Genomic DNA, 24,113 nt, shown 5'->3' with positions numbered 1-24,113 from the left:
ATCCACATTACCCAAACCATCAAATCGGTTAACAAAAAACTTGGATCCATGTACAGAATAAAAAACTTCTTAACCCCCTTGACCAAACTAACTATTGCCCGCACGCATCTCCTCTCCACCCTACTATATGCATCCCCAGTCTTTTCCTTCCTCAATAAACGTGAACTTAACATGCTCTCTTGCTTATAACCATATTGCTAGATTTATAACAGGTTCCCCATATCGCACCCACCACTGCCTTAACCTTAGGAAACTCGGTTGGTTGGAACTACCCAATCTTCTCAAACTTAATCAACTCACCGAAGCCTTTAAAATCATCCACTATCCCGACAGAACTCCCTCACTGTGTAGTATTTTGACCCCCTACTCCAACCTTAACTCCCTTAGATCAGCTAATAACATCCAGATCTTAACAACTAAAGCTAAGAACTCGGGTGGTGATGCCCTATACGCCAACTCCATTGGAAAGCCCTGGAACTCCCTGCCAAACACCCTTAGACTCATGACCTCACATCAACAGTTCAAAAACAACCTCAAAAGCCATCTTAAGCTACAATGGCTATGCCCATGCACAGAACCCGACTAACTTATCAAATCTCCTGTACTCATAATTTGCCCTGATAAGTTAGTTCCTAGTCCATTATTCTCACTGTGTTTATCCTATAACACTAGTTTGTTTAACCTGTAGCTTTGCTACTTGTGCTTGTATTAAGTCATTGTCATTTCCTATTCTTATATTGTAAATGTAACTTGCTCTCATCATGTATTGCTTTTATGTCATTGTTATTTCCTATTCTTATATTGTAAATGTAACTTGCTCTCATCATGTATTGCTTTTATGTTGGAGCTTTTCTCCCCGGGCCTCTACTGAAAAGGGATATGTATCCAGCTGGACTAGCCCGGTCAACAAATGTAAAATAAAATAAAAATAAATAAATAAATAAATAATACTACAGTTATTCACAAAAGTTTGAAAAATATTGAAATGTAGTTGTAGTGCACCACCGGGACCAGCAAGATGAGGGAGATAGCAGAGGAGGCAGGAAAACTTCCACTCATGAGGATCTGCCCAGGACTTGCTCAGCTTGTCTGCCACTGTATTTTACTGTGACGGTATGTAAGATGCCTGGAGAGTTAAAGAATGCTTATGCGCCAACGTCTAAGCTAGCACTGCTAGCTGGCACAGAGGGTACAACCTGGTACCACATGCTTATTTATATACTACATCACTGTGGTGTTGTCTGTAATGATCTGCACAGGACCTAGGTTCGATACATGATGTAGACACTTTATGGCATGAATCACAGCCAACATTTCTTTGATATTTATGGGATTTGGTCTGTCTGAACTGTTTCACTTTTACCCCTTTGACACTCTGAGATGGAACAAGAGCTAACACTGTTCAAATGATTAACATCTTGAATTATGGAACTTTCACAAAAAGACTGAGAAAAGACAGGCTTAATATTTGTCTCCAACAGAGCTCCTTCTTTGGAATGTGAAACATTCTGGAATAAAAGCCTTTGTCTATTTGTTCTGCAGGAACAAGTTCAATGACACTTGTTTCTAATATGTTTTGGAGCAGTTGGAGAAACAACTTTGCTAGACTGGGACAGCTGTCTGAGACAATCTGTTGCCATGAAAGAGCAGTGAAGACCAGATTCTAAGAAAGGATAAGTGATGCTGGGGCAGGAGAAGTTGGGAAGTTGACCAGAAATATTTCTGGCATAGTCATTCAGTGGCTGGTACCAGACCCTTTTTGGAAAAACTCCTTGTTTTGAGGCCTGTTATTGGATCCCTCCTGCCATCTCTTTTTTAGATTTTTGTCTCTCTGTTTGCAAGTGGCACCATCTGCTTGTTTTGTCTTTTTAAGGGGCTAGAGGATTTGGAAGGAAAGAACTGGGGAACCTGAAAAATCCCAGAAACTCTGTGCTTTATCTCTCCCTCTCATTTCATTCTTTGAGGACCTGCATAGTAGGATGCCTACATGAAACCTCCTTGTCAAGGAGGAATTCAAAATTCCTGACTTTAAAAATCATCTGAAAACTTTTGATTACATACCCAGACAAATCTTGTTAAGACTGTAGCCAAAGCAGAAGCACTAAAAACAGTATCAGAACAATCATGCACACTTTTTGAGGCATGTTTACATACCTGGGGCAGGTTTAATACAATCTGATTCAAATATGTCCTATCTTCAGTACGTTGGGATGCAGAAAACTCTCTCAAACTATTTGTACATTTCAGCATAAACTTTCATATATAGCTGTGATAACTGAGTATTCTGAAAGTTGAAGAAGACAAAAAGAGTCTCTTATCCAGTCTGTCTAGACATTTACACTGGTTATCCCCAGGAACTGAGTTAGGGGTGGTGAAGAGCCTGTTTAAAGTAGAGCAGCAGGAGATCTGGCTGCAGAATCGGCTTTAAGATGAGGAAAATTATATTTATTAGCTTAAGAGACTTTTTTACCTGCCTTCTTTTGTGACTGATGGCTGGGAAAACAGAAGAGCTGTAGGTGGCACTGAAAGCATCCAAGACTGGCAGAATAGGAGAAATGGGGCATTTTGATGGTCTTCTTGTTCTAATAAATCACATTATCTGCCCATTTCAGGGGGAGCATAAACCTGTTCCCATGAAAACACATCCTTTAGCCTAGAGACAGTCTCAGAGAAGGAAAATGTCCCTGTTTGTATATTTTCAGGCTCGCTGTCCAAACAGTCAGAGTCCTGGGCTACTGAACCCTCAGGAGATAAAACCCTATTTTGACCACATCATAATCATCTGACAGAGTATCCTCATCACTGGAAGTGGAGGAATAAAGAAGAGATGGAGGCATTGGGACCCACTATTGACTGTCTGCAACAAACGATGGTCAGAACATTATTGTTACAATCAGATGTCATTTCTCTGTTATCACAATGATTAACTTTCTGTTTCTTTTTCCTCAAAAAATCCTTGGAGGAAAACTGACTAGGGGAAAGTATATCATCCCAAAAAAGAGGTCTGTTTCCCTGGCTGCCCTGAGATGACCCTCCTAGATGCCTCCCGTACCTAAAATGGATGGTTTACCAATGCCTGCATCAGATACTGAAACAGCTGAGGAGGGCATGTCTGACCCTAGTTTCATAATGGCTGGCAAAGCTACCTTAGAGGGGATTCGAGGAAACCAGTAAGTGGTCTGCAGAATCAGCAATGGCCACTGCAGAGTCACCCACAATAGACTGAGGCATTGACTGAACCCGGACTGAAAGCAGGGGCTCCTGCTTTAACCGTTTTTTCTTTTTAGGTATGTGCATGCTGCAGTGGAGGAAGAAGCCTGATTAGCAGTAAGCTGCACTGGAGAGAATCAGTCAGAAGGAAAGTTGTCACTTAATGCACACAAGCACCACATAAACATGAAAAAAGCCCCAAATTCCCAATAACAATAAAGTAAACAAGTAAAACAGAAACATTCCCATTAGAAATTGAAATTCCATCTTGAAAGTGAACTGCTGCTAAATAAAAAGTCTGTCAGGTAAGTTGTCACGAAGTGTACACAAGCACCAATGTAACACAAAGTTTCTTACCCTATAATGTAATTCCCTGTTCTCCAAAATATAAGTAGAGTAAAATCTACATAATAAGACAAATAAGCTTAAAAAACAAAAAAACTATTCCCACAACCAAATCATGGTCAAATGGGGCCCTAGTCAGGGTAATGGTTGAGGGCCCCTCCAGAGCAGCTCCCCTGGCAGCAGCCCCTCACAGTCATTACAGTGTCCCATCACTTGGCTATCTCTTTCCAGTTATCATAAACACTGTTCAAACTTGTCAGTGTACATACTATTTTCTTCTTTACTTCTACAATGTTTACATATATTTGGATTTAATATAAAACTTTTATTTCAGATTTTACATTAGAAACACTGATAGCCATTTGCTAAACAAAACAATACAGTCTCACAATGAAAACAGACTTAGCAAGAACAGTAAATGCCTCTGCCCTTGAAACTCACATTCATTGAAACATTACTGAAACCCACATTCAAAGAAAATGCATTTAGCCAATGGTGGATTAAGTTTATCTTTGGTCTGTTTTCAAACCATGGGTTGCTTGCACACATTTTTAGCACTATGCATAAATGCATGTATTCTTTTATTTGCCTTCCTAATTGTATAAAATGATATTCCTTGTATGATATAGCACCACTTGTTAGAGTGTATTTTAAATTTGTAGTTTTGAACATTTTTCTGGAAAACAATGAAACAAAATGTATGAATCAATAATGACAAAACTACCCATATGAAAACATTTCAACCATAAATGGCCACTCAGACTTCTGCCATTATAATCCACCGATATCAGTCAATATGCACAATCTCTCTAGAAGTAAAAGTCATCTGAATAATTCTACATTAAAGCGATCTGTAATTAATGAAGAGGTTGTTGCTGGTAGACAACTTTACATTTCAGTGTTTCATCTACAAGTTCAGTGCCTGCTGCCTTGAAGAATTAATTTCCTATGTTACATTAAAAAAATAATTGGCAGACTGGTAATATTGCAATAGGGAATGGCTGGCAAACTGACAACAGGTTCATAGTTACTAGACATCTCATCCAAAGGAGGACACACATGGGGTGCAGCCCCCCCATCCCCTGTTAAAGTGCACCACAGTATCATGAACACATCTACATGATGTGGTAGTAGACCTCACAGCCTACTACACCAAAGGTAAGTATACTAATTATTGTACTACTAACAATACTTTTCAATTCTAAAGCACAAACACTGATGGCTGTTTGATAAACAAAACAGTTGCACATTGAAAACAGACTTAGCATGAGGAACAGCAAACTTTTCTTCCCTTGAAACTCACAATTCCTTGAGCATGAACTGAAACTCTCAATTCCTTGAAAATGCACTGAAACTCACATTTCTTGACTAGTCTGGTAGTTGGTGTAGAAGATTCAGACTCTCGTCTCCTGTAAGCAAGGTACAGGTTTTGAGGCTGAGAAAGCTAATTAAGTTACCTGCCATCCCTTACTAGGACATTACACACACACACACACACACACACACACACACACACACACACACACACACACGAAAGGAACAGCTTGTTTATCTCTGTCATGGCAGCAAGTTCTTCATGTTTAAATTCTGTGTGTGTGTGAAAAGAAACAGCAGGAATGTTTAAATCCATGTTGATGTGCATGCATCGTACTAAAGACACACACACACACACACACACACACACACACACACACACATGCAATGTATGTTCTTAAAGAAGAACTTGCACACACACATCTACCCTTAAAGAAGAAGAAATGTAATTAAATTTGTTTTTCATTGTTTAATTAAAAATCAAGTCTTGTGGTAGCTCCCTGGCCAGCGATGCCCCCCTCCCCCAACCAGTGGGCCCAGGTCACTTAGCGATGGATCTGGCTCTGACTATGCTCAGAACCAAAATAGTGGTCCTTTAACAAATAACTTCCTACATAACTAAAAAGCTAGTACTTTTTAAGGAGACATACTTCAATTCTGTCAAAAATAAACAAAAAACATTCAATAAAATACAAGTAAGTTTATAAGGGTTCCCCAAAGGGGACTTATCTATCAGAAAGAAACATTCGGCTAACTGCTATTTCCAAGATGCTCAGAGCTGCATCAACATGAAGCAACAAGAAAGTTCTGAAGATTTTTAGTCAGTCTGGCTACTTATATAGTTACCTCCAAAAGAGCTTATCCAATAGATAGCCAGAGTGACAGGAAGGGGATGAAAGCATTTATAAGCTGTCTGGTTTATGCATCCTTGGCAGGATACTCCTATAGGGTACTGCAGCAGTGAGAATGATGAACATTTAGTTTTGTTTGATATTCCAAATCAGTCAGTATTTTTTATTCTTCTTAAGTCAGACTGAAAAACACTATTAACAATTTAGTTAGTACAAAGGGCTAAAGCTCTCACTTGCTACTGAGTTGTGTCCTGTGTCAAGGGTACAGGATATAAATCATTCCACCTATATTGGCCTACTGGGTGATATTGAACAAGTCACTTAACCAAACAGTGCTTTGGGGAAAATGGGAATTTGGCTAAGGGTCTTTACTTGTCTTCTGGACTGCATGCCTAGTAACTACCTATAAACTGATAATATCTTATGAACTGTTATTTAAATTTAATCATTTTCTCATTATTAAAAAATGGAATAGTGTTTCAGATGTTTAATATCTCCACATCAATGCACTCCTATTTTAGTTGCTATGATTATATGACTACAAGACATTTTAGAATAATTTTTCACATTTTAATTAGTTTTACACTGACACACCTCCATTTTAGTTCCTGTTTTACTGGCACTGTCAAGCCTGCAATGGAATATGTTAGATTACTGCAAGTGAAACATGAAGTTGAAATGCATTCAATGACAATTTAACAAAAGAGAAAGAGTGTGCTTTGAATTGTGCTTTCTGGTTAACTGGCAGTGGAAGTGGGAGTGGTGTGGCTAGGGATGTTTTAAAACCATATGAAAAATACAACACCCCACTGGATGACAGTAAATATCTGGGTCTAACCTACCTCTCCTAATATCCTTTGAGATATTCTATAGTTGCCAAAGTGACATTCCTCAGGCATCATTTGCCCTAAGCACAAGATGCCTAGGAACACAATTCCTATCACTGGTTTCCACAGAAATCACAGTCATTTTGACATGTAACTGTGCACTGACAGTGATTCTCTATTTTAGGAGATTTCTGCCTTCCTTGAGTTGGTGTGATTATGGAGCTGGTATATATAAGAGTGGATGGTGTGTGGGAGGCTGCCCCCCACAAGACCTCTTGCAGTTAACCATTTCACCCTTCTAAATTTTGAGCATTAGTTTTTGGCATTTCAGATGCTTTGGGTTTTGCTATTTGACTTTTCCTAGTGGAATTACCCTATGATGCAGGTATTTATGCAGAATGAATATAGTGACGGATTTAGGAGGAATGAATAGGCTGATAAGGAATATGGACTTGAGAGTTATGTATGTAGAGTGGGATAATGCAATTATTTTAAACAATTGGACTTTGAAAGGAGTCTTTTTACCATTTAAAAATACAAATGTTTCCACACTGTTTGAGGTACACTGTTTTTACACTAAACCTGTACAGACCTTCTACATACTCTTTTCCTGGCATTCGATGCCTTTTATATATCAGTTTGCTAGTAGAAAAATAAAGGAGCACTGATTAAACTTGAAAGTAACAACTCCATCAACAGAGATTAGTTTGCAACTGGGAGTCTTCCATGACTGTGGAATAAATTGTCATACCATGTATTTGGTTTCCATACCTTAGCAAGTTTTACAACTGAATTAAATTTGTAGCTTTTGATCAGGCATTTACAAGCCTGAACTGTCTCTGATAACTGTTACATGTAACTCTAAAATTTAGCAATATTTAACTTACTAAATTTTGTTTACTGATGATACAACTTAAAGAATTGTCATTTCTATTAAGCTAGTAATGAATTACTCCCATTTTAAGAACAGAAAAACTATGAATATTACAAAGGACAAGAATGCTATATGTAAACACAATCCTTCCAAAATTTAAGAAAAAATAGAAGTAAATGAACAAGCATACATTTATGCAATCTGATCCTTTACTTGTGCAAAATTATGCCATAGAGGTTTGGCAACATTTATTGTTAAATTTACAAATCTCTTACCTAAAGTAGATCTATTTTTGCTGACAAGCCAACAGTGGTAACCAAACAGTGAGGACAGGCTGATTGAAAACATAGCTGCAGCAAAGAAAAGGAACATGATGTGGAATTTGGCTTGTGTATCAGGAAGGCCATTCTGCAAGACACAAGAAAAAAGTTGAGCTAGAAATGTAAAATTTGTCAGGATGTAAAGACAGCTTGACCCACCTACTCTACAAAGACATGCATATTATTTCAGGAAATAAACAATACATCTTTTGTATATTTTGAACATTTAAAGTACACATTTTCTTGAACATAGCCTAAAAACAGCCCCTGTTTATAAGCACAGTGTTAACTGAAATAACCTGTTTTCATGCCACGCATTAATAAAGCAATAAACATTTGCTTTTGATGCTTTTGCATAGCTGTTTATAGTTCTGACACATAGATCACTTCATATTGGACTCATATACGAACAGGTAAACTTTAAGGAAGTTTTCTTTCCTTAATGTTTCCTTAAGTTTTTGTTTGTCTATTTGTGTCCAAAATGTTTTTTGTCTATTTTTGTGTACTTGTGTTATTATTCATGTGCAACTGACATCAGTAATTCCAATATCACTAATGAACTCCAAACTAGTTGCAGACTTCCTTAATGTATATTCCTTCTCTGTATGGTACAAAAATGATAACCAGGATCAGTTATGCTGTGTTAAGGTAACTCAGGCCTTGCTTTTCATTATTTTCATTATGTTTTTATATCTCCTAAAATAAAACACTCCTACTAACAGTAAAGCCAGTGATCTAAATCTACTCCAACAAATAAGACAAGTTGTAGGGGCAGATTTGTCACGCAGTGCCTTCTCCTTCTCTTGAACAAACAACCTCCCCAAGTAAAACATTATAACACAATATCTGCTGTTAAAAAGAAGCTGGACAACTGGATGGGTATTTATAAATTCACCACTGAACGACTGAAGTTGTAAAATATCGATCATAAAAAAAAATCTAACCAGTGAAAACATCTTCTTTCATGTTTTTGTGGGGGGCAAGCCCCCTTGCACCCCCACACCCCCTGCTGCTTAAATATACTAACTCCAAGACTGCACTACAGTGAAGAAAATGGCAAATTTCCCATTGTGCACTATACGGGGATCTACGTTCACGATGCTTGATATTTCACAACTTTCATCATCTGCTCTTTACTATTTAAGCGCTCTGATGTTGTGAAATATATATATATATATATATATATATATATATATATATATATATATATATATATATCAGACATCGAATAGGTATATCTTGCAAAAGATATTGCTGCTCTGGAACAGAATTCACACCCAAATAAAACAAAATTCATCCCTGTTCATATTCAAGTGCAACTTAGATCTATGTATGAGAAGCAGAAAATTTATTTTATAACTTTCTGGACAATAAAGAATATGCGTGGATCTTAAGACTGCAAGCAGATGAATTACCAGGGTTGAATAACATGGTTAGTATTAAGCCAGTTTTAGCAACTAGACAAATGCAACTACACTAGGTATTTTAAATCTGTGTATATACATATATATATGTATTCTTTTTTGTATATGTGCAAATAATTTGAACATGTAAAACATTTTTGTAATAAATATTTTATTAGATAGAATTATTTAAATATATAGTTCTAGTATGTATTTATAAATTGAGTTGAAAGTATGCCTGAGTACATTTTAAGGAGCTGCTATATCTCTAAGCTAAAATGTTAATTGAATTATTGTAGAAATGATGTGATTAGCTGGCCATGCTCACATAATTTTACTCTTGTTTTACAAAAACTGAAAGAATGTTACAGATTGTATATTGCACTGAAGAAGGATTTATATCCGAAAGCTTTGTGTAATAAAGTATTGACATTCTCGGAGTTCGAATTTTTCTGTTATTCACCTTTTATTTTCTAACTTCTGGTTTATAACTACATCAGCCTTTGGTCTTAAGAAACTGAAAATGTATCCCAGGACTGTTCCTATACTCTGTACTACTAATGGACAGAGGCACAGGTCCTAAATGCTTTATCCCATGTATGGGTCCCCTCAAATTATCTATGATATTATCCCAGACATTTTCATTATGGGTAATCTATAATTATCGACCATATGATGGATAAGGCCAAACTATAACCAAATGGGCTAGGTGATTTTCAGCACAATAGGAAACTGGCAAGGCTTAAAATGGTCGATAAGGGTAACTAGCCTAGTACTTACATATGAACCTATAAAAGTGCTAACATTTTCAGTGTAACAGTACTAGGGAGGAGCTGGAGGAAGAAGAATAAGAGCGAGACAGAGCTAGAGAGATGCAGATAGACAGGTGGATAGGTAGATGATAGATAGATAGATACATGGATAGATGGATAGATGGATAGATAGATAGATAGATAGATAGATAGATAGATAGATAGATAGATAGACAGTTATGTGGTATAATGCAAACCTGTAAAATTAATTCAGGTTTTGGAAAGGCTTTGACTACTCTGAACCCAAAGCACACTATTAAAACAATTCCCGGCATGAAGTAATATTCTGTGGTCTTATTCAACGTTTCTTAGACTGTCTTCTATGAAGAACTTGAACCAGATGTTTGCCATATTCTGCTGCAAACAAAACTAAATCAAGTCAGTAAGATGTGGACACAGACGGGGTAATTGGGGGTAAAACAAATTTAATTTCAGACTGTAAAGTCCTATTCAGTGTATGGGATTGTTTCAAATAATTAATTTACATGAATTTTTTTCCACCCAATGTTATTTACTAAAGTTGCAGTTCACCAAAACAAACTACATTTTACCCATTATAGGTACACTTTTTTCGTCCAACTCAGTCTTAAAACTGGAGAAAAATTTTAACTCTTTTAGCTATAACCTCATTAATTATAGCATATACAAGCTGAACTTTATAACCCCTCTGGCAAAATTTATTTTAATATTTGTGTTTCTTCCTTAATCGAAATATCTTCATTCATTAATCTGAAATTCTAGTTATCTGATCTATAATTACTTTTACTTTAACAACATTGAGATATTAAAACAAGCAGAAAAAAGTGAAAAAAATATACCACTGCTGTGTCCATTAATTTCAGTATAAATAGTCAGGAAATCAAAAAATATTAAAATAAATTGAAAAATTTTAGAAGGTAACTAAGACATGATTCAGACATTTTTAGAATTCCAAGACTTTTGTGGTTGTGAAGCCAGTCACATACATTTTTTTATTTACTTATTTATTTGCAAATGCAATAGGTACATAGATGAGGATCTGAATTTGCACGAGTCACCAAAATAAGTGTTTGGCTCCTTTTACTATGTTGCAGAGTGTCCTACATGTGAATGATTTTATGTATGAAAAACAACTAGAAAGTTGGCAGACAGAATTAAAGAACATCTATAAGCTATAAAATCCAAACATGTAAAATGCATTTTTCAAACATCCCATTCAGTTTATCAGTTAATACTTAAACTGCCACTTACTGCTGCCTTATATGCATTTAAAAACAGCCATGAAAGTGAGATAAGAATCTTATTACAGAAAAAAAACTGTAAGCCGTTTTTCAATTTTACAAGTTAGGAAACATATTTTTAATAACTTAAGAAAAAGTGCAGTTGTAATTATGAGCAATGAAATGTACAAGAAATGTGAGGACATTTTAACAGACTAAACCACTACATACTTGTGTCTTTAGAAAAACTTCAAGCAAAATGTATGAATTCTGTTCTGTGTGATATGTTAAACACCAAATATATTTCCTTCCAGGTATATGTTTTTAACAGACAGATAAACCTAGATAGGAGTATATTTTGGCTTCCCAAAAGTTTATAAAGATGTTCATAACCACCCTTCTAAGACCTGTGTAAGTGCTGCTGATAGCATAACTAATTCTTTATATCTTTATAGGCTGGGAGCATTTTGAATCTTATGTGTAAAACAGTACATCATATATTCAAGTCTCAAACCCTCTTTAGAGGAACTGACAGAAGTAAAATTGACATTAGTTTTTGGCTAGTTTTATTTGGTTGAGGCTGATGTAGTGTTTCTTTATTCTGGGATTCCACATGATAAAGGAGTGGAATTGTTCAGAATCTATTTAACATCCTTGGCAAACTAGTTTATTTAATGTAAAAATAACACCATTGGACAGATTCAGTAAAGCCTACATGGTAGCACACCTTTTTGGATTCAGTAACAAGGTAAACACCGTGGCATACAGATTACAGCATAAGCAGCTGAATTGTATGCTAATCAACCAATCCAAGATGGAAGAGCTAGTCAACAAGTTATAAAGCAACCACGTAGACTCAGTGCTGCTTTTCTCTGCGAATTCCAAAACCTACTAGAATACAGCCATGGAAAGGAGTCCACAGAAACAATGTTGGGGCAGCTGTTGCTTTAATTCATGTGTATGTGCAACAGGCTGAAGTCTATGCTGCTGCTGCTAATAGACCAGGCCCAAGAAGGAAAAGAGTTTTCAGACCCTGGATAACTTATCACAACCTACATGACATGGAAATTGTAGAGAGATGCAAGGTGGATAGAGACACACTACAGGAACTCTGCAACCTCCGTCGTCCTCAGCTCACAGCCAGGGCAAACCAAGGGGAAGCAAGCTCAGTGGAGACAAAGATATGTACAGCACTTACAGGTACCTTTCAGAGACCAACAGGGGACATGCTGGGGTATCACAGGGATCAGCATCTAGGATCCCACATCAGTTTGTGAATGCTATACTCCAGCATGATAGTGACCACTTAAATATTTCCTGTACTCCTGAGGATAGGGCCAGAAATATGCAGGAGTTCTACCTTGTAGCACACTATCCTGAAGTACTGGGTGCCATAGATTGCACACATGTAGAAATTAAGGCACCCCCTCAGGGAACAGGGAAGGCTCTACATTAATAGAAAGGGATTTCACTCTATTAACTGGCAAGTTGTGTATAATACCAAGGGAATCATCTTGGATGTGTGTGTTGGCAACCGTGGCTGTTTCCATGACTCACATACCTGGCACACCTCCCAAATGTATCAGATGTTCTCTCTGGGAGATATTCCACAGGGCCATTTACTGGGGGATGCAGGTTATGTACTGATACCATGGCTAATGACATCCATCAGAAATGTACACCCACCCACCGAAGAACGCCATAGTGAGGCACACACTCAAACCAGAAATATCACAGGGCATGTGTTTGGGCTGCTGAAGTCGCAGTTCCAGTGTCTAGATACATCCGGGGGGGGGGGGGTGCTGCAGTACAGTCCATGGACATGTACTGAAATATTCACGGTATGTGCCATGCTACACAACATCATCCTGAGAAAACAGCTTCAGCAGGATCAACAAGGGGAAGAAGCACACATCCCACCATCAATGCCAAGGTCACCACAGCCACATGCAGGTGAGGAGTCAGAGGGGGAAGCTGCAGCTGCCGTGGATGTAGGCATGCTCAATATGCCCTTGCACTGGCTAAGGGATAATGCATAGAACACTCACACACCACCTAAGGGCCCAAAGCCTTCCTCCTATGCACATACATATAGTAACATTGATGACAGGCAATGCTCACAACCTTTACCTCCCTATATATTGGCTGTGTACTGCTTGCATCAGATAGAGTCAACCTTGAACTAAAACTGTGCAACTGCTGGATTTACAAGGTAAGTGTTCAACCTGGAGTGTATTGTGTAATAATATGAATGACTAGCATATCCTTGCTTGTTGTTACTTGGTAGTGTAAGCAAGTAAAAGTTGGGGATTTGTACAGAAATTACCTTAATATGTGACAGCAGAGCCTTATCTGATTTGTATGTGTCCATTATTAAGTAGTAGGCCTCAGGCATCAAAGATTCCCACAATTATACTCCTCAAAATTACTGATTATCACTGCATGCCCTCACTTTAGCATCATAAATTTGTACTGAAAAATCATTAAAGAGAAAAGTTAGAAAGTAATGATACACATTGCAGTTTCAGACTTCACAACCCTTCCAAGAAAATTCACATTAAACTTGGAAAATGTTGATGCTATCAACTGCCTAACTTTCTAAGACCAATATAAGTCAAAGGTACAATTACCAGTTCAACATCACAAATGCAGACATAGTAAGCACTCTGTCAGCTATGCATCCTTAGCATCAGACACAAAGCTTATGTATCCCTGAATCTAAAAGATACAAAACAGGGATATGGCACAGCTATCATCACTTCCACAAGGTGCTGGGAGGGGCAGGAAGCCTAGACTGACACAAAAGTTAGTGAGTGTGTGTGTGTGAGTATGAAAGAGAAGCAGGCAGACATTTGGATAAAGCAACAAATGGCCAGTGGGACAAAATGAGTTTTAAGCTGCATGGCTGAACCATATAACTGTTGTGTGCGTGTCTGTAGGGGTCCTCCAGGTGAAATTGGTGTGTGATTGTCTCCATAAACACAGCTAAGCTCTGTACTGGCTCTACATCTTGCTATGTTGGACAGATGTGAGCCATGCATGGTAGAGGTAGCAGTTCATCATTGTCATCCCTGACCACGAGAACTGACTCTCTCAGGAGTGGCACTGGCATGTCCATGACCACAGTCAGATGCACTGCTGCTACCTGAATGTGACTGATGTCTGCTGGATGAGCTTCCCTCAAGAGTATGCCTGGGACCATGACCCCATGGCCTGCCACATCTGTGTGTGGATAGCTCATCCACTGATGGAGCAGTGGAAGCACTTCCACTATGGGACCATGATGTGCCTGACCTATGCCGATGAGGATGCTGTCCCCCTCCCAGCTGATGTTCCATCGCAGAAACTGCTCATTCCAATGTGTCATTCATCCTATCCATTGAATTGGCAACACAGTGGAGGCAGTTAAGCATGTTAGCCTCTGCCACATATACAACCCTAATCATTTCTCTGGATCACCTATGGGAACGTGCCTGTGCCTCCATGATGGCCCTAAATATATGTTGAGTGGCACGGGAAGAAACACCTGGATCAGGTGGAGGTTGGACAGCAGACATCCTTCAAGCACCCCTAACAACCCTCCTATGTGGCACCTTGACCATACTTTGGCTACAGCCAGAGTCAACAGGCACTGAAGCTGCAGTAACCACACTTCCCTGACAGAATGACTCTTCTTCCACCTGTCCAATATCTGTGGACTCACTGGAATGGGTAGGTGTAGACCTACTGTCTGTGTCCTATGTAATTTCAGGGGATGGCTGTATATCAACTTCAGTGTCAGATTCAACCTCTGAACCCCCTGAATGTATCTCTGTTTGGTCACCATCATCATCAGAGTCTACTGATACTCCGACATCAGGTGGTAGTAATCCCACACTTCCACTATCAAGATCACCTGTGACAATAAGTAACAAACACAGGAACAATTCATACCAACACTACTATAGTCCAATATATGCCAACAAAATAACAGTGCTGTCACTATTAGACAGCAATACACATAACAGCCCTGACATCAACATCACACACTAAAATATTTCTTTGAATTGCTTATCAGTACTGACATAAAAACTGTTTTGGTTACCATGTGCAGATGATGGTATTCCCTGTAGGCCAGATGGTCCTGGAAGAAGTTAAGCAAAAGATAATGACAACATCATCACAATTAACAGTAGTACAGGGGGTAATACTTTTTCCCCTTTATATGTCCATTAACTATATTTTTAACAAGAACTTGGATGACAACTCCAACCTAAGCCCATGTGTAATCAATCAGAATGTGTTGTTAACTGTAGCAATCTTCACCCCCCTAAAAAAAGTCTTGTGAAACAGAACTAACATAGTGATTTAAATTATTTTACTATACAACAGTATTTAACAATTGAGATACAAAAGCCTACCTGGAAGCTCCTCCTGGGATATACTTGCTGTCCCTGAAACAGTAGCACTAATGTCAAGGACATGCTGTTCTGCACTTTCTTGGGAGCTGTCTGGATCCCTAACAGTGGACAGGAAATCTTCATTTGCTGTTAGTGGTGGCTCTGTAACAGGACCCCTGGTACCCATCCAATCACAGCCCACTGCAGCTGATCTTGTCTGTACAGATGAGATAATGTCAGTGGCTCTATGGCACACTTGGTCATATGTCCTCCTGTGGCTACCCACTGCATTAATGTCTGTGACGATCTGCTCCCAAATTTGCATTCTGATTATCATACATTTCCTTTTCAAGCAGGAAGGCACCTGTGAAGATATGTAAAGGCTGCCAGCCTAGCCAGATAGAATTCTGTAGATAATTCTGTCATTTGTAAATATTAATATAAGCCACAGGCTTGTTCTCTTAAATGGGGAAAAATGTTGGTAAATGTTAAACTTCAAAAATGTAACAACAGTGCACTCTGCTGTAAGAAAGCAAAGTCAAGCATTTTATGACTGTCTTAGATCTTTAAAGTTGGCTCTGATATGTATGGTTGAAGGAATTCTACCTATCATTTTAAGACCACAGTTAATGGCTAGAATTTGCATGTATAAATGTCCTTTATTGCTCTGGTTTTTGACCCGGTGTAAAGAATGTAAATGTAGTTTCTGTTAACCTGGGAACACCAGAGAAGTGTGAAGAATGATGTCATGTGAAGCAGGTCTGTGTTATCAATTTAAACAGAGAGAATCAGAGAGCTCTGGGCATTTTGTCTTGAGGACATCCAACATCACCAGCACTGCCTGTTTCTATATGTAAGTTATTTAGAACTGTGTTTTCTCTTAGAAATATCTAGGAATTAGAACGGTTAAACTAAGTGTTCTTCTGTGATGTCAGAACTTTTCTACGGTATTATTTTAAGTATTTCTATGTGATCTCTGAACTCTTGACTGGCACTATGTAGTAAGACGTATTGTCTTTTGTTTTTATTATTTATTATTAAATATTTTTAAACCTTTCAACTGTGGCTGTTTTGTGTAGAGATAATTTAAGCTCTAAGAGTGCATTGCATGTATATAGTGAGACTGTACCAAGTCACTCCAAATAAGTCTGGACTGTTAGGTTGCACTTACCATTTGGATAATAATATTGCACAGTAATAATTGGACACCCTTTTAAGAGCCTTTGAGTAGCTGATAAATGTTAGCTGGTTGGTGGCAGTGAGTTCTACCATATAGTCTGGGTAAAAGGGGCACAGCTGGAGAACCTGTGCCACCCTTCCCCAGGAGTGTCTGTGTGGTTGTATAAACTCTTATCTCAAAGTGTGTGTGTGTGTGTGTGTGTGTGTGTGTGTGTGTGTGTGTGTGTGTCAGCTACTTGGACAGGGACGTGAAGCACTGGTTGGACAGAGAGGGTGCTGGAGGTTTCAGCTTGCCCACTAGGCTGAGATCTGGACCCTATTGCTGTGCCAGTGGGGAGTCTTATTGGGGGCCTGAAGAAAAAGGGAGACCAGCCCCAGACTGACTGTGATTTCTGTGTGCTCTTAAGGGAAATTGTACTGTACTGTGTGCATATTTAGTATCCTTTCTCTATATGGACACCCCTCACTGGTGTTAGTGGTGAGGATTGAGGCTCCCTGATTGCTGGGTCAGGGCACAGGGCATCACATATTAATTGTTTGGCAGTGGTGGGATATCCACACCACATATTAATTGCTTGGCAAATAATAATTGGCTTGTAGTGGTGTGGGTAGATTGAATTCCTGTAATGTGTATAGTGATCACTAAAGGTGTTTTGTACTCTAAATCAGCCATGCAGTGAATACTCAGAGTTCATATCACAGTTGTTTTATTTCTTTTGCTAGCTTAGTTAGTCAGGGAGAGCAGGCAGCATGTCAGCAGAGGAGTACGGAAAGCTGAAAAGGATCCAGCTGGCTGAGATGTGCCAGGCTAGGGGAATGGTGCATGGAAACCTGACAAAGGCAGACATGATTGCAGCAGCTTTGGTTACAGCTGCATCAGAAAACAACAACCAGGAGGACAATCAGACTGGCAGTGGAGATGTACCACCCTCAAAGAATGGACATCTCAACATTTCTGCAGAGTACTTAAAAATCCATCTGGAGCTAAAGAAACTTGAGTTGGAGGCCAGGCATTTGGAAATAGAAGGAGCTGAGAGACTGAGATGTCTGCAGGCTGAGGAGAATGAGAAACTGCTGCACCTGGAAGCTGAGGAAAAGGAGAGGCAGAGGCAGCATGAGAGGGAGATGGTGACTCTTTGTCAGAGTCATGGAGGTAATGGGGAAGAGAGTAACTGGACCCCAGAAGCAAACAAGGTCAGTAAATTTCTTCCGCAGTTTAAAGAGGGGGATAATTTTGATAGTTTCATTCATATGTTTGAGAGGGTATGTAAACAGTATGATGTTGACCAAAAGCTCTGGGTATAGTTCCTGACCCCTTTACTCCATGGTAAAGCTATAACTGTGTTGTCTAAAATGTCTGACTGTTTTAATTACACTGTTGTTAAGCATTGCTTGTTGAAAGGTTTTAAGCTAAAACCTGAAACTTACAGGAAAAGGTTTTGTGAGCATAGACACAAGGTAGATGAAAGTGTGTGTGAATATGTTGCTGAACTGAGCACTTATTTTCATGGGTGGGTGAGTGGATATCAGGTCACCACTTTCGAAGGTCTGGCAGACCTTTTGGTGAGGGAACAGGCCTTTAGCACTTTGCCTGAGGACATGAGGATCTGGTTAGTTGATAGACAATGTGCTACTTCAGATGGATTGGAGAAGAAGAGAGATCTATACCTAGCAAGCAGGGTATCCCTGCACAGGAAAAGGACCCCCCAGTACTGTTCATGGGTCTAAAGGAACCCATGGTGGGCAGCACAGACTGCCCCAACAGAATCTGCCAGGAGCAGGGGAAGCCACTAGTCCAGGTACACATCCTGGACCTAGGGTTAAATGTTTTGAATGAAACCAGTGGGGCCATGTGGCATACAGATGTCCACAGAGGCAAGGGGGGAACAAAATGTGAGAGAGCCAGTAAGTGGGATAGACAAAATGCCAATAGTAGGTTGTCTTGAGACAACAAGGGTACCGAACTACCATCTTGCAGATGTCCTGATAGGGAAGGATTTGGATGAGGCAGTACCATGTGCTTATGCAATTACACCCAGTCAGGCCTGGAGACAAGCATGTGGGTCTGGTAGCCTGGGGGAGACCCAGACAGACTGCGTACTTGCAGCCAAGACTGGTGAGGTGGTTACTTCAGGGAGGGAGCTACTCTGTAGCCGTGAAACTGAAGGTGAGCCACAGCTACTTGTGTGCACTGATGTTCCCTTGGACAGAGGGACTGCAAAAGTAGAGGTGAGTAGTAGTACCTAGGCTGACAGTGACGCACCACTGTCAGAGGATGCCAGACTTCCTGTGGAAGGGGAGCTGGGAAGAGTTACAAAGAGAGACTTGAGGCAGGCTCAGCTCTCAAACGCTACATTGCAAGGCCTGTGGCAGGTAGCTAGTGAGGCACCTGATTCTCAAGGGAAGGGGGAATCTGTGTACTGGGACAAAGGGTTACTGTATAGAGAGTAGACCCATGAGGGCGGGATAGAAGGTGAGAGAATACAGTAGTTGGTAGTGCCTAGAGCCTACCGTCTGGCACTTCTAGCCATAGCCCATGATATTCCCTTTGCAGGTCATATGAGCATAAAACATACAGAGAGATGTATTATGCAGAACTTCTATTGGCAAGGAAATACCAGAGATGTAACAGGGTCCTACAGCACTTGTGAGCAGTGCTAAAAGGTAGACAAGGCAGGAGACAAGTTGAGAGCTCCTTTGATGCCTTTGCCTGTGATTGAGGAGCCATTTCAGAGGGTAGCTATGGATATTGTGGGGCCTCTGAGTACCCCAAGTTCCACAGGGAAAAGGTATATCCTAGCGGTAGTGGATTATGCTACACAATAACCTGAGGCAGTGGCTCTGTCCTCCATTGAGGCAGAAATGGTGGCAAATGTTTTTTTTTTTTTTGAGATTTTCAGCAGGGTAGGTTTCCCAAGAGAAATACTGACTGACAGAGGTGCCAATTTCACGTCAGACCTGCTGGCTTGTCTGTGGAAGTACTGTGGGGTGAAGCACATGAAGACCACCCCTACCATCCCCAGACTAATTTTCTTGTTGAGAGGTTAAACTCTATAATCAAGTCCATGCTACTGGCATTTGCAGACCAGTTTAAGAGGGAGTGGGACAAATATTTGCCCCATCTGTTGTTTGCTTGCAGAGAGGTTCCCCAGGAATCCCCAGGTTTTTCACCCTTTGAGTTGCTGTATGGGCATAGGGTGATGGGACCTCTAGATTTAATTCGAGATGAGTGGGAAGGTGAGTGTGAACCTTACAAGGAGTCTGTTGTGGCATATGTCCTAAACCTCAGGACAAGGCTCAGGGAACTCATGGGCTTCACCCAGGGGAACCTGGCAGAAGCCAGACAAAAGAAAAAGGTGTGGTATGACAGGAATGCTCAAGCTAGAGAGTATGCTGTGGGGCAGCAGGTAATGGTTCTCATTCCTGTCAGACACAACAAGCTGCACGCAGCTTGGGAGGGACCCTACAAGGTGGTAAGAAAGGTAAGTGATGTTAACTACATGGTGGAACTGCTAGGCAGGAGGCAGGGATGCAAATTTTTCCATGTTAACATGATGAAACCTAACCATGATAGGGAGGCCCTTGTGCTGAGCATTTGCAGTGGATTCCAGGAGGAGTCTGAGGGAGATCTGGTGATTGATCTCCTCAGTGAGGCTTGGACTGACACCTCAGTGGAAGGGATAGCAATGTCCTAGCAGCTATCTCCTACCCAGGTTCGAGAAATCTGAGCAGTGTTACAGGAGTTTGGGGACATGTTCAGTGGGAAACCAGGGTGCACCCACTTGGTGCAGCACCAAGTGGATACATGACCCCAAAGGCCTATTAGGCAGGCCTTTTATAGGGTGCCTGAGAGAGTCAGACAGACTCTGAGGGAGGAGATACAGGAGATGTTCGAACTAGGGGTAATTCAAGAGTCCATCAGTCCCTGGGTCTCCCCAGTGGTGCCGGTGCCAAAGAAGGATTGCAGCACTAGCTTCTGTGTGGACTACATGAAATTAAATAGTTACACAGAGTCAAATGCTTACCCCATGCATAGGACAGATGAGGCCCTAGAGCAGCTGGGTGGGGCTAAGTATCTTAGAACCATTGATCTTACCAAGGGTTACTGGCAGGTGCCCTTGACTCCCAGTGCTAAAGAGAAGTCAGCCTTTGTGACTCCTTTTGACTTGTATGAGTTCACAAAGATGCCCTTTGGGATGAAAAATGCCCCAGTGACTTTCCAGAGGCTGGTTGGTCATATCCTATCAGGAGCAGGAAATTTGTCCTTGCTTACCTAGATGATATTGCCATCTACAGCCATTCCTGGCAAGAGCACCTTCAGCATGTCAGGGAGGTGCTGGGCAGACTACAGAGGGCAGGGTTGACCATTAAGCCCAGCAAATGTCAGATGGGTATGGCAGAGGTCTCCTACCTGGGACATAGAGTGGGGAGTGGTAAGATCAGGCCAGAACCTGCCAAAGTAGAAGCCATTCAGGCATGGTCTGCACCTGTTACCAAAAAGCAGGTGAGGGCATTCTTAGGGACAGCAGGGTACTACAGAAAGTTTGGCCCAGTTATAGTACCATACCTGCTCCCCTCACAGACCTGACGAGGAAGAACAGGCCAGATAAGGTAGTGTGGACCACAGCATGTCAGCAGGCATTCCAGGAGCTTAAGGAAGCTTTTGGAGGACCCCCTGTGTTAGCCAGCCCTGATAACAGCAAAGAATTTGTTGTGCAGGTGGATACTTTGAACCATGGGGTGGGGGATGTAATTAGCCAGATTTCTTTAGAGGAAGAAGAGCACCTAATGGTTTATCTCAGTCATAGGCTCCAACCCAGGGAGGAATGCTATGCAGCTGTAGAATAGGAATGTTTAGCCACAGTATGGGCACTGCAGTGGCATATCGCAATATCCTAATGGTTAAACAAAGCCAGCCAGTAAAATGCCAAGTTGCTAAGATGGAGCCTAGGGTTGTAAGCATATAATATGCCAGTGCAGCACCATAGTGGGATTAGCAATGTCAATGCAGATGGGCTCTCAAGACAGGAAATGGGGTAAGGTACACTCAGACAGACCTAACCCTCTCAAGCAGCTTTTCTCAAGGGTCACTTGAAAAATTAGCTTGAGTTCTCCAGTGGTGGGAGATATGTGAAGATAGGTAAAGGCTGCCAGCCTAGCCAGAGAGAATTCTGTAGATAATTCTGTCATTTGTAAATATTAATATAAGCCACAGGCTTGTTCTCTTAAATTGGGAAAAATGCTGGTAAATGTTAAACTTAAAAATGTAACAACAGTGCACTATGCTGTAAGAAAGCTAAGTCAAGCATTTTATGACTGTCTTTGATCTTTAAAGTTGGCTCCAATATGTCTGGATGGAGGAATTCCGCCTATTGTTTTAAGACCAGAGTTAATGGCTAGAATCTGCATGAATAAATGTCCTTTATTGCTCTGGTTTCTGACCCAGTATAAAAGTAAATGTAATTTCTGTTAGCCTGGGAACACCAGAGAGGTGTGAAGAATTATGTCATGTGAAGTAGCTCTGTTATCAATTTAAAGAGAGAGAATCAGAGAGCTCTGAGCATTTTGCCTTGAGGACATCCAACATCACCAGCACTGCCAGTTTCTATATGTAAGTTATTTAAAACTATGTTTTCTCTTAGAAATAGCTAGGAATTAGGAAGGTTAGACTAAGTGTTTTTCTGCGATGTTAGAACTTTTCTATGGTATTATTTTAAGTATTTCTCTGTGATCTCTGAACTCTTGACTGGCACTGTGTAGTAAGAAGTATTGCCTTGAGTTTTTATTATTTATTATTAAATATTTTAAACCTTTCAACTGTGGCTGTTTTGTGTAGAGATAATTTAAGCTCTAACAGTGCACTGCATGTCTATAATGAGACTGTACCAAGTCACTCCAAAGAGAACCTCTGCCAGCCTTCCTCAAGAGTGTCTGCGTGGTTGTATAAACTCTTATCTCAAAGTGTGTGTGTGTGTGTGTGTGTGTGTGTGTGTGTGTGTGTGTGTGTGTGTGTGTGTGTGTGTGTGTGTGTGTCAGCTATGTGGGAAGGGATATGAAGCACTGGTTGGAAAGAGAGGGTGCTGCAGGTTTAGCTTTTCCACTAGGCTGAGATCTGGACCCTATAGCTGTGCCAGTGGGGAGTCTTATTGGGGACCTGGAGAGAAAGGGAGAAACCAGCCCCAGACTGACTGTGATCTCTGTGTGCCCTTAAGGGAAATTGTACTTTAATGCATGTGTATTTATTGTCCTTTCCCTATATGGACACCCCTCACTGGTGTTAGTGGTGAGGATTGAGGCTCCTTGATTGCTGGGCCAGGGCACGGGTGCCACAGCACCATGTAACCTAAAAGCTTAAACAATTGCATGGGCATGTTTGTCAGGGATTTCACGGGTATGCATGACTGGCAATACCTTAATATGGAATGATCTGTGTTCAGTTTGTAGACATGTTTCAGGAACAGTTCATTTAATAGCACTTTTAGCATTTCAAATATGGTTTGTTAGCAAAATTTGTCATTTGCCTGTTCTTTTGGGGTGGGAGAGCAAAGCTGCATTTCTGTTATGGCACAAACAAGGATATGTTGCCATTGTTATTCTCCTTTTTGTATCCAACCTGTTGTTTGTATTTCAAAACTGTAGACTGTTTTGTGTTTCTCCAGTGGGTAATACTGAAATCCTACCTTTTCTGTTTTATCTGGGATCAGTTATTTTGTAGTTATGTGATACTTATGTGCATTATCCTTCTGTTGACTTTCAGGACATCTAGGACTATGCCACTCAGGCATCTCAATCCTTGAAAACCACGCTTCACTGATCTTGAGAATCAGATAGTTGATTTGTTTTCTTGTATCCCCAGGGGTGAAGGTTTAGAAGCTTTTTAAAACAGTATTATTAAATACTCTAATTTTAAATGGGATGAAATCTGTGTTATTTTGGAAATGATGTCTATAGTGTTAGACAATAATTATATATTTTTCGAAGGAGAGTATTTCAAGCAGACTAGGGGTGTAGCTATGGGGGCAGCTTGTGCCCCTATATATGCTAACCTAGTCATGCTGGATTGGGAAAATACTACACTATTCCCTAGTATATATTATCATTGTATCAAATACTATTCTAGATTCCTGGATGATATATATATATATATATATATATATATATATATATATATATATATATATATATATATATTATGGGAAGGTGATATGAATACTCTCCAGTCTTTTATTACTTTCCTTAATAATAGTAGTGGGTATTTAAAATTTACACACACCTATAGCCCTGAGGGTGTGGCCTATTTAGACACATTTATATACCAACAGGGAGGCAAAGTTAAATCAAGAATACATCGTAAAAGTACCTTCTCCAATAATTATTTGGAGTATGGTAGTAGCCACCCA

At 40.1% G+C, this 24,113-nt stretch overlaps 1 protein-coding gene across 1 annotated transcript in view; it reads right to left on the bottom strand.

Annotated features, from left to right (window-relative positions):
- ZDHHC2 (zinc finger DHHC-type palmitoyltransferase 2) overlaps window positions 1-24,113 on the bottom strand; it is a 1,463,314-nt gene that overhangs the window by 251,026 nt on the left and 1,188,175 nt on the right. The window contains 1 exon segment of the mRNA XM_044062506.1: window positions 7,697-7,829. Coding sequence (XP_043918441.1) covers window positions 7,697-7,829 — 133 coding nt within the window.

Source organism: Protopterus annectens, chromosome 2.part1 (assembly GCF_019279795.1).
Source record: "Protopterus annectens isolate FY-2018-M chromosome 2.part1, PAN1.0, whole genome shotgun sequence".
NCBI classification, from domain to species: Eukaryota; Metazoa; Chordata; order Ceratodontiformes; family Protopteridae; genus Protopterus; species Protopterus annectens.
This window is presented reverse-complemented; position numbering and strand designations above follow the sequence as displayed.